The sequence below is a fragment of the Scyliorhinus torazame genome, chromosome 14 (genome assembly GCF_047496885.1).
Source record: "Scyliorhinus torazame isolate Kashiwa2021f chromosome 14, sScyTor2.1, whole genome shotgun sequence".
NCBI classification, from domain to species: Eukaryota; Metazoa; Chordata; class Chondrichthyes; order Carcharhiniformes; family Scyliorhinidae; genus Scyliorhinus; species Scyliorhinus torazame.
In genome coordinates, this window is record NC_092720.1 from 194,602,140 (window position 1) to 194,619,183 (window position 17,044).

Here is a 17,044-nt window from a genome sequence, read left to right on the forward strand (position 1 = left end):
TTACAGATAACTAATACGGCCAAGACAACGGCTAAAATATTAACACACCACATCTTCACAAGATGTGGACTCCCCCGCAGTATAGAATCCGATCAAGGTTGCCATTTGACAGGACGTGTAATGAAAAACGTCCTCACGATTTTCGGCATTCGACAAAAGTTTCACATTGCATACCACCCCCTGTCAAGTGGTAGTGTAGAGAGGATGAATAGGACATTAAAAGCCACCCTCAGGAAAATGGTACAGCAGAATAACAGCACCTGGGATTCAGTTCTCCCATTTGCTTTCATGTTTATGAGGAACACGGTATCCACGTCCACAGGATACACCCCCCACACCATCATGACCGGATGTCCCATGAAAGACACTGAGTATTTATTAGGACTGGATTTGGCCAGCCCCACAGTTACAGCGCTCACGCGGTTCAACAATTGATACAGAACATAAAGGCGGCCCAACTCGCAGCTGCTGTGAGACTGGGAAGCAGGAAGAAACAGAGCAAGGCTTATTTCGACAAAACAGTACACGCCACTGAGTTTGCAGTAGGGCAGCAAGTGATGCTTTCCCTATACAACCCCAGTTCATTCCTTTCCCATACATTTTCTGGACCGTACTCCATTTCGGACAAAATTACATATCCCAATGGTAAGCCTGCGTGGTTTCACATACGTCTTCTGGCTCGCAGAATAACCACACACCACATCCTGCTCGCAGCAGCAGACGCGCACGCCCCGCCCACAGATGACGTTTTCCTACCCTCCCCCAACCAGTCCAGCCTGCCCTCAGACACGACTTCGACCCCACCCCCAGAGGCACGACTCCACCTCTCCCTTCCCTCAACCAGCAGCGACAGTGATAGCGATCATGATGACGATAGCCACAGCACACCACATTATAACTATACTCCTGTACCAGGCCCCACTCCACGCGAATCGAGCATGATTCCACTGACCCGTTCGAGATTACATATATTAAAGCCCCTGACCCAGACCCACCGCCCACCGATTGCGGATTGAAACCGAGTAGCTCCACCCTCGACACACGATTCTGGCACCGAGAAAATTAGTTCAGGCTCATCCGGAATGATGAGATAGACCCTAATTCGCCCCAAGCAGCTTTAGCACGGTTACTACAGTCAAGAGTTTGGCAGCCGGGAAAAGATTATGACATAGAGTCTGACTCGCACCAAACAAATCCCTTTGCGACCCTGTTCGCTATTGAGCAGTGAGGTGTCCAGATGATGGAGAAAAAGGAACCGATGGAGAGATACGGTGCCCTTTCAGATGGGACGTGCACCATGTTTGTTGTATGTTTGTTCGTTAGTGTTAATATTAAGTTTTGTTCGTAAACTGGAAAGTTTTTCACTGCCCCACGTCACCACTCCTTTGATGTCCAATGCCTGTTAGAGGAACATGTTTGTCCACAGACAACCGTTCAGAGTAACTAGTTTGTCGACAGACACTACTCATAACTACTCTCCTGATTCAATCACGAGAGGCTGCCCCCCCCCCCCCACGACGACAACATTCTTACCCGTTCTTGCCGGTTGCTCAGGCAGTGGAGAAACGGCACTGTTCCCCGCCCTGACTGAGGACCCCCCTCTGGTCAGCTGTGCTCGGGTAGAGCACAAACGGCATTGTTCACCGTCCTACCCGGGGATTCCGCCCATTTCTTACCCGCAGCGGCCCATACGCATCCCATTCTGGCACTTTCAGTTCCAAATTCTTTTGTTTGATTACGGTTGCTTGCGCATGCTATTTACATCCTAAAACACTAGGACAGCTGCGGGACAGCTCGCGCTATGTCAGCATTTTTCTCGAATGTCTTGTCAAAAATATTTGGTTTTTAAAAAATGAGGGAGTCACAGATGGTGACAAATTATAAAGGGAACTTGGCAACAAAGGAAAGACAGACAGGTATACAAGATCTTAAGCAATATAATAACAGATATTTTGCTTGTGTTCACAGAACTCCGGAACCTCAGGAACCCCAGAGGAAGACAATGAAGAGGACAGAAAGACGGAAAGATGAAGATGATCTCCATCTTGTTCACCTGGATATTAGCAGGATCCCTTCAGTTGCGCACGGACGCTACCCCACTGACCCCTACCACACAAGCCGTGAATGATTCACACCCCTGCAATACACAGAACCCCGAGATAGCTCGCCCTGCGACAGCTAACAATACCCCGACCTGGTGTGATAAGTTTATCACCTGGTACTCACTACCGTATGTAGTAGAAGCTCTGTTAGTACTCGCGATACTTTGCAGTGTCGTGCAGCCACTTAGAGTCAGGAAATGGCGAAAGAGAGCTTACCGCTTTCGCACCCCGGTATACAGGATCAGGTCCCCCATTTTCGGATTCCACCAAACCCCCGAACGCCTTGACATGAATTAAAGGGCATCAAGGTCTCTTTATGTATTCTGTGAAATAAAGAAAGGTAAACCTCTGCCTCTGACTGCCGAGCAAGAGAAATTTGTGCGCTGTTATTTCGTATATTTAAAATGATGTAGATTCTTTTTGTTTGTTTGAGTAAGGATAGTTTACTGAGGATAGTTAGCGGTTCCAGTGTTTTATTTTTCTGTAATGCATGCATTAATGTCATAGCGCCCCGTAGTGTTTTATAATAATGTATGTATTTAAAATGATTTCGGTAAAATTGTGTTTCATAGGATAGGGCAGAGTAGAGCCAGATTATGGGTGCCCCATTTGGCCAGAGGACGAAGATGATGCAGTAATGTGATCCTTCAGGCTTCGCGTTGAGGATCACAAGGAGGGCTTTTAGCCATCTGGGATGACCACGTCCCGGTAACAAAATGGAGACTTGCAAAGAATGCAGGGAAAATTGGACAATACCGAAAAAGCAAGCAGGTGCATTAGAGCTGTGGCTCTCAGTCAGGACCGGTACTGCAGAACCATATACATATTAATGAGCCATCCCCGGGAACAAAAGGCAACATTTCGGTAAACACTGCTAAGCCAGACGTCCCGGCGCCAGAGGTGACTAAAACAAAGCAAACCAATGGCCACCTAGAATACGCCCAGCAACCAGGGAACCCACCCCTCTATTGGAGGAAAATCGATAAGGGCAATTGGGAAACGGCCCAATTAATTGGGGCCAAGTTCAAGGCCCGCCCAAAAGCGTGTGAAGCCCTTTTTGGGTATAAAAAGGACTCCCCAAGAGTGGAACTCTCTCTTGGCCATGGCTCTCAGCGAGGAGACCCGCCAAAGCTACGCCAGACCAGGTAACTTCCAAGTCAACGCACGCTATGAGATAGATGATCCTATTTGCTACCCTGCAAACAGCTCGACGCAGCAGCCTCAGAACCGAGCAACGGCCATTGTTCATCTGACTGAGTGGGCATCCGAAGCTAAGTATGGGCTTGTCGTAATAGTGATAGTTCAGGTTGTAGAGATTTATGCACGAGTAGATTTGACTGTGTATAAATAAATGAGCATTGCTTTGGAACTTACTAACTGGTTTATCGAGTCCTAGATCAGTATTCGGTTTTGAACTTTGTGGCGGTATCGAAAGATACCTGGCGACTCTTGAGCAAATGTAATTAAACCGAGCCCAATTAAGAGTCAACAGCAAGTTAGCAACAAGAGCTAATTGTGGTTATCGTGCGGGGCACAGTGGTTGCTGAGTGAGTCTTTGCTGAGAAGGGGAGTAATTTTTTTTCAAAACTTACTTTTGCGGTTTCCAGCTGAATCTGGTCGGATGGAGGACAGCGTGACTGCTGGGTAAGTAGTAAATATTTAAGTTGTTTGGGCGGCCCATAACAGCTGATTGCTGTTATCGTGTGGGGCACAGTGGTTGCTGAGTGAGTGCTTGCTGAGAAGGGGAGTAATTTTTTTAAAAAATTACTGTCAGGTGTTTCCAGCTGAATCCGGTCGGAATGAGGGCAGAGTGACTGCTGGGTAAGTAGTAAAGATTTAAATTGGTTGCTTGGGCCCATAACAGCTGATTGCTGTTATCGTGGCGGGGCGCAATGGTTGCTGAGTGCGTGCTTGCTGAGAAGTGGAGTCAATTTTAAAAAAAAATACTTTTGGGGATTTCCAGCTGAATCCGGTCGGAGTGTGGAAAGAGTGACTGCTGGGTAAGTAGTAAAGATTTAAATTGGTTGCTTGGGCTCATAACAGCTGATTGCTGTTATCGTGCGCGGCGCAGTGGTTGCTGAGTGAGTGCTTGCTGAGAAGGGGAGTACATTTTTTAAAAAAACTTACGGTTGGTTGTTTCCAGCTGAATCCGGTCGGAGTGAGGACAGAGTGACTAGGGTTAAGTAGTACAGATTTAAATTGTTTGCGCGGCCCCATAACAGCTGATTGCTGTTATCGTGTGGGGCGCAGTGGTTGCTGAGTGAGTGCTTGCTGAGAAGGGGAGTAAATTTTCAAAAAATGTACTGTTGGTTGTTTCCAGCTGAATGAGGCCGGAGTGAGGACAGGGTACTGCGGGTAAGTAGTAAAGATTTAAAATGTTTGCGCGGGCCCATAACAGCTGATTGCTATTATCCTGCGGGGTGCAGTGGTTGCTGAGTGAGTGCTGGCTGCGAAGGGGATTATTTTTTTAAAAACGTACTGTTGGGGGTTTGCAGCTGAATCCAGTCTGAGTGTGGACAGAGTGACCGCTGGGTAAGTAGAAAAGATTTAAATGATTTGTGCGGGCCCATAACAGCTGATTGCTGTTATCGTGCGGGGCGCAGTGGTTGCTGATTAAGTGTTTTATTTGAACTTGTTTTTAAGGTGGCCGATTCCTACTCCCGAAACACTGCACTTGTAGTGTCCCCCACCCTTCCAGCTCCTCTAACCTAAGGAGTTGAGTGAATATCAGGCAAGCTCTCTTTCTTTTTCTTGTTTTTATCCGCAAGTTATAGAGGGGAGTGCAGGGAACGCAGTTCAATGTTTCACCTGCAGAATGTTTGAGGTGAGGGACGCCTTCTGTGTCCCTGCTGAATTCACCTGTGGGAAGTGCACCCATCTCCAGCTCCTCAGAAACCGCATTAGGGAGCTGGAGCTGGAGCTGGATGAACTTCGGATCATTCGGGAGGCAGAGGTGGTCATAGATAGAGGCTTCAGGGATGTAGTTACATAAAAGAATCAAGATGATGGGTGACGGTGAGAGGGGCCGGGAGGAAGCTGACAGTGCAGGGATCCTCTGTGGTCGTTCCCCTCATTAAAATGTATACCGCTTCAGATATAGTTGAGGCGGACAACCGACCAGGGGTAAGCCACGGCGTACAGATCTCCAGCACTGAGTCCGTCCCTGTGGCTCAGAAGGGAAGGAGGGAGAGCAGGAGAGCAATAGTCATTGGGGAATCGATAGTTAGAGGGCCAGATGGACGGTTCTGTGGCAACTAAATAGACTGACGGATGGTATGTTCCTCCCAGGTGCCAGGTTCCCTGACATCCCGGACCGTGTTTTCAGAATCCTTAAGGGGGAGGGGGAACAGTCACAAGTCGTGGTACGCATAGGTACCAACGACAAAGGTATGAGAAGGGACGGGAATTTAAAACAGGAATTTAGGGAGCTAGGGTGGAAGCTGAGAGCCAGGACAAACCATGTTGTTATCTCTGGTTTGTTGCCGGTGCCACGTGCTAGCGATATGAGGAACAGGGAGAGAGTGTGGATAAACAGATGGCTGCAGGGATAGTGTAGGTGGGAGGGTTTAATATTCGCGGATAACTGGAGTACTTTCTGCGGAAGGTGGGACCGGTACAGACAGGATGGGGTGCACCTGAACCAAAGGGGCACCAATATCCTGGGAGGGAAATTTGCTACGGCTCTTTGGGGGAAGCGGGGGGGGGGGGGGGTAAACTCATTTGTCAGGGGGATGGGAAAACGAGCTGCAGTCCAGAAGCCAGTGTTGAGAGTAGTGAGGTACTGAGAAAGGTATCAAAGTCGCAGGAGTGTACCAGAGACAGGAAAGTGGGTTGTAGTGTGTCTACTTCAATGCAAGGAATATCCGGAATAAGGTAGGTGAACTTGGAGCGTGAATTGGTACCTGGGACTATGATGTTGTCGGCATAACGGAGTCATGGTTAGAACTGGGACAGGAATGGTTGTTGGAAGTTTCGGGGAAGAGATGTTTCTGTCAGAGTTGGGAAGGTGGAAAAAGAGTTGGAGGAGTATTATTATTAATCAATAAAGTTTAACGGCTGCAGAAAGGAAGTTCATGAGGGATCTGCCGACTGGGGTAATATGGCCTGAAGTTAGAAATAGGAAAGGAGCGGTCACGTTGTTGGGAGTTTTCTATCGGCCCCCAAATAGTAATAGAGATGTGGAGGAAGAAATTACAAAACAGATTATGGATAGGCGTGGTGGTCTCAGGGTATCTGTCATGGGTGATTTTAACTTTCCAAATATTGATTGGAACCTCTATAAGTCGAACAGTACGGATGGGGCAAATTTTGTACAGTGTCTGCAGGATTGTCTCCTGACACAATATGTGGATAGGCCGATAGAGGTGGAGCCACATTGGATTTGGCACTGGGTAATGAAACGGGCCAAGTGTTAGATTTGTTTGTGGCAGAGTACTTTGGAGATAGTGACTGCAATTCGGTGTCTTTCCGTATTCCAATGGAGTGGAATAGGGTAATACGGCAGGGCAAGGTTTATACTTGGGGGAGGGGTAATTATGATGCGATTGGGCAAGAATTAGGGAAAAGAAGATGGGAACAGAAACTGTCAGGGAAAGGCACAAATGAAAAGTGGAGCTTGTTCAAGGAACAAAAATTGCGTGTCCTTGATAGGTATGTCCCTGACAGGCAGGGAGGAAATAGCCTTGTGAGGGAACAATGGTTCACAAAAGAGGTTGAATGTCTTTTCAAAAGAAACAAGGAAGCGTATGTATGGATGAGAAAACAAGGGTCAGTTGGGTCGCTTCAGGGTTACAAGGTAACCAGGAATGAGCTAATAAAAAAGGGCTTTGGTGAGCTAGAAGGGGGCATGAGAAGACCTTGGCGGGCCGGATCAAGGAAAACCCCAATGCGTTTTACTATTGTGTGAGAAATAAAAGAATGACAAGGGTGAGGTCGGGCCGGTCAAGGGCAGTAGTGGGAACTTATGCATGGCGTCAGAACAGATAGGAGAGGCGTTGAATGAATACTTTTCTTCAGTGTTCACTAAGGAGAGGGGCCATGGTTTTGAGGATGAGTGTGATACAGGAGGGTGGGCTAGAGGAGGTAGATGCTCTGAGGAAGGATTTATTACCAATTTTGAAGAACCTTAGCGTCGGCAAGTCCCTTGGGCCAGATGGGATATATCCTAGGATTCTTTGCGAGGCAAGCAATGAGATTGCAGAGCCTTTGGCTTTGATCTTTGGGTCCTCACTGTCCACGTGGATAGTGCCAGAGAACTGCAGAGTGGCGAATGTTGATCCTCTGTTAAAGAAAGGGAACAGGAATGCCCCTGGTAATTATAGGTAGGTTAGTCTAACTTCGGTTGTCGGTAAGTTTAAGGAAAACGTCCTGAAGGATAGGATTTATGACCATTTGGAAAGATGCAGCTTAATCCGGGACATTCAACACGGATTAGTGAAGGGTAAGTCTTGCCTCACAAATTTGATTGAATTCTTTGAGGAGGTAACTCCGTGTGTAATGAAGGTAGTGCAGTTCATGTCGGCAGCACGGTAGCATTGTGGATAGCGCAATTGCGTCACAGCTTCCGGGTCCCAGGTCCGATTTCGGCTTGGGTACTATCTGTGTGGAGTCTGCACATCTTCCCCGTGTGTGCGTGGGTTTCCTCCGGGTGCTCCGGTTTCCTCCCACAGTCCAAGGATGTGTAGGGTAGGTGGATTGGCCATGATAAATTGCCCTTAGTGCCCACAATTGCCCTTAGCCCTTAGTGTTGGGTGAGGTTACTGGGTTATGGGGATAGAATGGAGGTGTTGACCTTGGCTAGGGTGCTCTTTCCAACAGCCGGAGCAGACTCGATGGGCCGAATGGCCTCATTCTGCACGGTAAATTCTATGATAATCTATGATGCCGTATACATAGATTTTAGTAAGGCATTTGATAAGGTTCCCCGTGGTCGGCTCATGAAGAAAGTAAGGAGGTGTGGGATAGAGGGACATTTGGCCAATTGGATAAGTAACTGGCTATCACATAGAAGACAGAGGATGGTGGGGATGGAATATTTTAAGACTGGAGACCAGCTACCAGCGGTGTACCACAGGGATCAGTGCTGGGTCCTCTACTATTTGTGATTTTTATCAATGACTTGGAGTAGGGGCTGAAGGGTGGGTCAGTAAATTTTGGTCAGTAAACAATTTTGGTGTAGTGGATGAGGTGGAGGGCTGATTTAGGCTGCAAAGAGTCATTGATAGGATGCAGACCTGGGCCGAAAAATGGCAGATGGAGTTTACCCCTGATAAGTGTGAGATGATTCATTTTGGTAGGAAAAATTTGAATGTGGATTACAAGGTAAACGGCAGGATTCTGAGGAATGTGGAGGAACAGAGAGATTTTGGGGTTCACGTCCACAGATCTCTGAAGGGTGTCACTCAAGTGGATGGAGCCATGAAGAAGGCCAATGGTGTGTTAGCGTTTATTAACAGGGGGCTTGAGGTTAAGTGCCGTGGGGTTATGCTGCAACAGTACAGGACCACGGTGAGACCACATTTGGAGTAGTGTGTGCAGTTCTGGTCACCTCACTATGGGAAGGATGTGGAAGCATTGGAAAGGGTGCAAAGGAGATTTACCAGGATGTTGCCTGGTTTGGAGGATAGGTCTTATGAGGAAAGGTTCAGGGAGCTAGGGCTTTTCTCTTTGGAGCGGAGGAGGACGAGAGGCGACTTAATGGAGGTTTATAAGATGACGAGGGGGATAGATAGAGTGGACGTTCAGAGACTATTTCCTCGGGTGGATGTAGCTATTACAAGGAGGCATGACGATAAGATTCAGGGTGGGAGATACAGGAGGGTTGTGCGAGGTAGGTTCTGTACTCAGAGTGGTTAGGGTATGGAATGGACTGCCTGCTGTGATGGTGGAGTCGGACACGTCAGGATCTTTCAAGCGGTTATTGGATTGGCACATAGAGCACACCAGAATGACAGGGAGTGCGATAGCTTGACCTTGGTTTCGACAAGCCTCGGCACAACATCGAGGGCCGAAGGGCCTGTTCCGTGCTGTACTGTTCTATGTTCTATGTGTAATCAGGCAGGATCAATCAAATACTTCATATTAAAGGGTTTTACCTGCCTGACAGATCGTAACATGATACAATTTTGCTGTCGGTCAAATTGGGATGTGCGTGTCCTTAAATGGTGTCTTAAACTTTCAGAAATATGTGAAGACAGAGCTGGTTCATGGTGACTGCAGAGCTAGGTGAGAAGTATTCTGGTAAATTGAAATGTCGGACATTTGAGGCGATCTATTTCTTTTAATTTAGAGTGCCTTCTCCAATTAAGGGACAATTTAGCGTGGCCAATGTACCTAACCTGCACATCTCTTGTTGTGGGGGTGAAACCCACGCAAACCCCACACGGACAGGGGCCTGGGGCCGGGACTTGAACCCACGTTCCCAGCGCTGTAGTCCCAGTGTTACCCACTGCGCCACATGCCGCTCCCATGTTAGGCGATTTGATAATTCCCAACAAGATTATAATCCACTGATGAAGAAATCTTCTGCCTGAGGTAATCAAGATCAATGGCTGACGAAGGAAGTTCAACGTGTCATTAAAGTAAAATAGAAGTCTCATATGCTGTATAAGTTACATGTTGGCCAAATTATGGGAATACTTTCAGAAACCAAGAAATAAACACTGACCATGTAATAATAGCACTGGACGAATTGGAGTATGGAAGCAAACTAGCAAGCAATATACAATATTAGTCAAAAACGTTAGAATACTACTGTTATGACGATACGCAGTCTACAGGCACTGTGATAGATTAGACAAATAGATTAAATTATGGCAGGAGGTATACAGGATGTTAAAATATGAGATAGCCAACTTAGCCTGGAATAAATTCAATACAGAATACCATTTAAGTGCAAAAACTAGAGGTAGGTTCAAACAGAAATAATCCAGCTTTCATGTTCATGTGTCACCAAAAGTCACCTTGCAGATACAACAAGAACATTTAAAGATGAATGAATTATTAGCATGCCTTGCAAGTGGTGTGGTCCAGAAAGATTTTTAAAAACGTGCTCCTTTGCACCTACATAGCACATTTCTGGGCACTCTATGCAATATTATTCGACAAAGGAAGGAAGGACAGGCTTCCATTTGAAGCAGTGCAGAGCAGATTCAATCTGCTAATATTTTCCATGTTATCTTACGAGGCAAGTTAGAGCAGTTTGGGCAAATACACATTGGTATTCCGTAAAATAATGTTTCTGCAAATGAAGCATATAAGATTAAGACTGGACTTCATGACGACTGGCAGTGATGGCGCTCCACCTCATGGGAGGTGACACCAAGAGCTGTGAGCTGGTGGGAGGGGGGCAGGGGGGGTGAAGAGGGACAAGGCGGAGATGAGGAGCAGACGGTTTCTTGCACAAGTATTCGTGTGTGCACTTGATTTGGTTCATCGTGTTAAGGAAATAAAGTCTGCAATATGTCGCCGGTGCATCCATGGATTCGTTCGTTGCAAGAATGTGGTTACCATTGTGGAGAGTCTGCGTTAGGCTCTTGATGGGCGCCAGGGTAGAACAATGGTTAGCACTGATGCTTCGCAGGGACCAGGGTTCGATTCCCGGCTGGGGCTACTTTTTGTGTGGAGTCAGTTTTCTGTCTCCCGGGTGCTCCAGTTTTCTCACACATCCTGAAAGAATTACTTGTTTGGTGAATTGGACATTCTGACTTCTCCCTCACTGTGTCCGAACCGGCGCCGGAGTGTGGCGACGAGGGGATATTCAGATTGACTTCATTGCAATGTTAATGTAAGCCTCCTTGTGACTCTAATAAAGATTATTATTATTACAACGGCGAACGTTCGATTCTTACACTTTCCTTTACAGTCGAGCCTTTCTTTCAATTGCTTTATTTCTTTAAAAAACGAGGTAAGAAAATGAGGACACATACTTTATCTTTGACCCGAAGTCCTCATTTTATTACCTCGCTTTTTAAAGAAATAAATGTTATAACATGTAACATGTAAAATTGATATTTATATCCAATCATGTTACATTTTTGTTGAAATGTTTTACGTTCGTCTGCTATCTTGAGCTTTATCGCTATGAGACGAAGATCGATGGATCAAAGTGTGTAAAGAGGAAGGGCCACCAGAACAGAAAATGTGGAAACATATAAAATGCTCAAAAACATTAATGTTCGATTTTCAAACAATGAACAGTGCACACGACTTTATTGCGGCACAAAACATTACGTATGGAATGATTGTAATTAATGTGTACAATGTTTATGCATTTGCAATATTAGGATAATATGATGTTGTAGTAGCAAAATAATTGTAGGCAGTTGTGCAGTTCACAAATGCACACAAATATGTAACTGAAACAGTCGAAATATGTGCAGGTTAGGCTGATTTAATATGCTAAATTGCCCTTTGTGGCCAAAGGCTAGTTGGACTTCTGGGGGCCACAGAGATAGGGTGGAAAACTGGGCATCGGAAGTGTGCTCTTTCGGATGGTCAGTGCAGACTCTATTGGCTGAATGGCCGCTTTCTACACAGTTAGGATTCGCTGAAACGAGGTCCAAATTGAGTGCCTTTTTGTTCACCAAAAACAGTTATTTATTACATAACAATTTGCATTTCGGGGATTCAACAAATTTCATTCTGAACTGGATGCAGGTTGATATAAATCAAACGGTTTTTTTTTCAAGTATACCGTACCCACTGAATGGCACAATGTTTACGATAGTTCTGTAAGTTTGATACCCCTCCTTACTGTGCTGAAACAGTGTTTGATGAACAGGGATAAATACAATTGATCCAATAGTTTGCTTATCACTTCAGCCAGACCATACCATAAAATTCAAGCACAAAACTGAAAAGACCAATCAACAAGCTGGTTCTCATGCCCTCTCAGTTCCTCGAATTGTGGTCACATAGCGGCCATAAAGTTCCTGCCATGGCACAGAATAATTATTTTGGTTGGATGTGTTTGCGGCAAAACAGAAAACATGTTTTTCATTATGGTGCATGACGTGTAAACCATTGACAATCGTTCTTGTTTACCTAAGGTTTATTCAACCTCGTATTTAGCTGAACCGACAAAAACATTGTTAGCAGGGTAAGTGTCAGAATACGACTTTTGCAACTGACTGCTTGATCGGATTAATTGCTTCAAATCCAGAAATGTTTAGATGACACAAATATTGAAGGATATTGTGCAGCAAAATACTGGCAGAATAAAACAAGGGACAAAATATCCGAAATCAGTTCAACAGAAGTTTTGTCATTTGTTTCTTTCACTGACACCTAAATCTGGAACGTTTTCTCGCAGCTACATGTTATAACATTTAGTCTACAATTTCGACCACCAAATCGATGAAGTAATACATTGAACTTCATTTTCCGCGGCAAGCTAAATCTAACTGTGCTGAAAATTGTAAATGAACAAAAAAAATTTCATACATCTTAACTGCATACAGCATTTTAAATATTTCAAATTCCGCTAACCCTTTTCATCAAGACGTTTTTTCAAATTTTCTATTTCTGAAAATGAATTGATATATGTTTTAACTAGCCGTAACCGTACTAATATTTCCTGGTTTAATTATGTTTTTATTTTATGTTATTCGTTTATGTAATTGTTATAATTGTACATAGACATGCAAATTAGCTGCTTGTCTTTAACTGGCAATTACTTATGAAAGAGGCAGTGGTGACCTTTCGGAAGGAAAGAATAACCTGCAAGCCGCGAGCAAACAATTGAACTTTTAACATCAATCCGCTTGGCTGGATGCGACATTTAATTATCGTTACGAATTTGGATTCAAGTTGTTGGAGATAGTGTTGGTCAATATGCGCACTAACTGGCAGGGGAATGAATTTAACAACGCCGAGTAGGTAGCTGTCATTCCTGACAATTGAATTGAAAGATTGTTCAGAGCTCGTTTACAGTGATCCTGGTTCATTTGCCCCAGGTTCTGTTCATTATTTGACGTCAATTGAAGGAACTCAGAAGTCTTGAGAAACAGCTTGCTGTTTGGTCTTTGCAATTTTGTGCATGAATTTTATGGAATGGTGTGGCTCAATCTAGGACATGAACGCGAGAGGAGCGATGCAAGTCGTGATTTAGGCTGCAAAACAAATAGACCGTGTTTTAGTAACAGTCGTTAAAATCTGGCCATGTGCTTTAATTTTATCCACGGACGTGCAGTTTTCTCTATCGCATAACATTTCCAGGTAGTTTCCCTTCGCAGCACTGACGAAAGGTGGTATCTGAGAGAGAAACATTGGAAAGCACAGACAATTTTGAGTTATAAATTACGGCAAGCCAGAACGTTCCCCAGATTGAACTCGATTATTCGTTCTGAAAGAGAAAAACATCTTTCGTGTAGACGTAGAAATCTGGTTTTGTGGAAAGATAACATGCCTGAAATAACCCAATGGAAAATAGCTTACGCATATTTTTTTCGTGCAGCTTCGTTTCTGTAAGAGAAAGTGTTTCATTTGAACTTTGAAATATTCATAGATGTGCGTTAGGAACCATGGAATGTCCCCACGTGCACACAGGCAATACTTATGTTCAAACTTCGAACATGCGATCTGCTGAGATACATTGCCTGCGCCCCTCCGGGCATTCCTCCGAGATTGATTTTGTCGTTCGAGACTTGGGTTCAATACATTAAAGGACCCAGAATGTTTCACCTCTTTTCCTCGTGCCTTTTAGCATTGGGAACTTTGGAAAAGAGTGGCCCCTCATCAAACCTATGTCTGCCTTATACAAAACATAGTGCAGCATTTCTTGCAGAACGAACAAAATCCCTATCATACCAATTTAATAGCTACTTCCAGAAGCACGTTGTCAGCCATTTTCCCAAATAGCTCAAAGTGCCTTGATGCTTACATTTGGTTTACTGATCATGCACATATCTTTAACAAGGTATACAGCAATAAATACGACATTTAAGTGGAAAACGCATACGATTTTGAATTATGAATATACCTTTGACCTTTCATTCGCTGGCTGAAAGTTATTTTCGAGCGGCAACATATGCCTGGAGCAACATGATCCGGTTCTCCTGCACTCAACACCCCCGCCCACCGCCCCCTCGCCTTGTCCAATCTGCGTCAGGGAGCGCAGACAACTCAAGAGCTTCAGAATGAACGCGCAGGTAAATAGGTACGGAAGTCACAATCCGCCACTGATTGCTGCGCCCAGGAAGTTACAGCCGATATACAATATTGAATTACTATTCATGTAAGCATTTATTAAAGATACAATGCAAATTCGGTGTTAGAATTGACTGAATTCTGAGAAAATGTATTAATAATTCGAAATGCCACCTAGAAAGAACAGTTTGTGAATGTTAATGTGGGCATCGCCCAGAATCGTCCAGGCTTTTTTCATTGAATTATTCAAACTTGCTAGTTAAATATCTTGGAAGAGAAAAAAACAGCCTGAAGTATTTGACTCCTGATTGTCCAAAGTATAATTTAGAAAAAAAAAGGCCCTTGGATTTGTGCATGGCAGACAAAAATCTCTCTAATTTAATGTATCTAAAATTGGTATTTATAAGGCTTTAATTTATTTTTCGGACTTCGTTTCAGGTAAAGACGAGTTCAAATTAGCAACTAATATCGTCGCGGAAAATGTCTAACTAGAATAGTTCATAAGGCTTTACTTGGTACTTCAGGTCATCACATAAATTTCCGTAGCTTGCTTTTTATTTTAAAATCACTTAATGTTGAATTTGTGAACCAGCCAACATAGGAAATTGTTCTCTATTCTTACCTGCATTTTGGCCATGGTTACTCACCTTTTACTTTAATGTGTGCAAGAAAATCTGAAGATAATTGTTGAAAAATTGTCACTCAAGATCGATTTCTGAAATCGGTGGAAAACCGTTATGAAGATCAGAACCCATGACAGTACAAATTACCTGATTCCTTCTTCTTTAGTTCTGTTTCTGCATTTAAATATTAATTTTATTACTGTTAAATAATGAAGCGACGCACAAATCTCGAACCGATTTTCGCTGTTTGAAGCAACACATAGAACAATGGTTTTGGAAAAGCTAAATTGTTATTCAATATATTTGAACGTTTCTGGCAACCTGTGGCTGCACTAATGGAAAATATCATTTGCTCAGGAAGAATGAACGCATTAAGTGCCGCAACTTAGTGAATATTACTGTTACCTCGGAAACCTAGTTACGAAGTAACATGCTGAGGGGGGAACAAGGCATCCATGGCTGACGGGGGATGTGGAGGACAGCATAAAAGCTAAAAAAAAATACATAAGGTGTGACGAGGATTCGCGGGAAGCTAGAGGTTTGGGAAGACTTTAAAACGGAGCAAAGGACAACAGAAAAGCAATAGAGAGGGGAAGGTGAAGTATGAGTGAAAGCTAGCTGGATATAAAAACGAAGACAGGAAGATTTTTTTTCAATATATAAAAGGTAAGGGAGAGGCAAAGATAGACATTGAACCATTGGAAAATGTGGCTGGAGATGTAATAATAGGAAACAAAGAAATGGCATATGAACTGAATAGTTTCTTTGCATCAGTCTTCACGTTGAAACACATCAGTGGGATTCCGGAGCTCCAGGAGAAACAGGGCGCAGAGTTACGTGCAGTGACCATTACTCAGGAGAAGGTACTGGGGAAGTCTGATGGCGGATAAGTCACCTGCTGCGGATCGACTACATCCCAGGGTCCTAAATGAGATAGCAGAGGACATTATGGAGGAATTAGTGATGATCTTTCAGGAATCACTGGAGGCAGTAAGGGTCCCAGAGCATTGGAAAGTGGTCAGTGTAACACCACTGTTTAAGAAGGGAAGGAGGCAGATGACGGGAAATTACAGGCCGGTTTGCCTGACTTCGGTCATTGGTCAGATTTTAGAGTCTGTTATGAAACACGAGATCGTGGAGTACTTGGAAGTGCATGGTAAAATAGGACTGAGATAGCACGGCTTTGTCAAAGGGAGATCGTGTCTGTCAAGTCTGTTGGAGTTCTTTGATGAGGTAAAAAGTTAGACAAAGGAGAACCAGTGGGCGTGATGTATTTAGATTTCCAGAAGGCCTTTGACATGGTGCGGCACAGGAGACTTGAATAAGTTAAAAGCCCATGGTGTTGAGGGTAGGATCATGGAATGGATAGAGGATTGGCTGACTGGCAGAAGGCAGAGACAGAGGATAAAGGGGACTTTTTCCACATGGCAGCCTGTGACTGGTGGTGTGCTGGGACCACAATGTTTCACAATATACATAAATCATCTGAGAGAAGGTCCTAAAGGCGCGTTTGCTAAGTTTTCAGATGATACAAAGATCTGTAGAGAGACAGGTAGTATTGAAGAAGCAGGCGTGCTGCATAAGGATTTAGACAAGCTAGGTGAGTAGGTAAAGAAGTGGCAAATTAAATACAATGTAAAAGATATGAGATTATGCACTATGGAAGGACGAATTTAGACAGAGACTATTTTCTAAATGCGGAATGTCTGAGGAAATCAGAAGCTGGAAGAGACTTGGGAGTCCTTGTTCACGAATCTCTTAAGGTTAATTTGCAGTTTCAGTCGTCAGTTAAGAAGGTAAAGGCAATGTTAGCATTCATGTCAAGAAGGCTAAACTACCAGAGCAGGAATCTACTTTTGAGGCTCTCTAAGACTCTGGTCAGACCCCATTTGGAGTGCTGTGAGCAGTTTTGGGCCCCGTATCTAAGGAAGGATGTGCTGGCCTTGGAAAGGGTCTAGAGGAAGTTCACAAGAATGATCCCTGGAATAAAGAACTTGCCGTATGACGAACGGTTGAGGACTCTGGGTCTGTACTCATTGGAGTTGAGAAGGATGAAGGGGGATCTTATTCACGTACACAATACTGCGAGGCCTGGATAGGATGGACGTGGAGAGGGTGTTTCTATTTGTAGGAAAAACAAGAAGCAGAGGACACCATCTCAGACTAAAGGGA

General features: G+C 44.4%; 1 protein-coding gene across 1 annotated transcript in view; it reads right to left on the minus strand.

The window, feature by feature from the left end:
* LOC140390318 (uncharacterized) overlaps positions 1-17,044 on the minus strand; it is a 408,192-nt gene that overhangs the window by 227,000 nt on the left and 164,148 nt on the right. The window contains exons 32-35 of the mRNA XM_072475373.1: positions 15,020-15,046; positions 14,897-14,923; positions 13,539-13,565; positions 12,591-12,626 (exon numbers count right to left, since the gene is read on the minus strand). Of these exons, the coding sequence (XP_072331474.1) occupies positions 12,591-12,626; positions 13,539-13,565; positions 14,897-14,923; positions 15,020-15,046 (117 nt within the window). The remainder of the gene's footprint in view (positions 1-12,590; positions 12,627-13,538; positions 13,566-14,896; positions 14,924-15,019; positions 15,047-17,044) is intronic.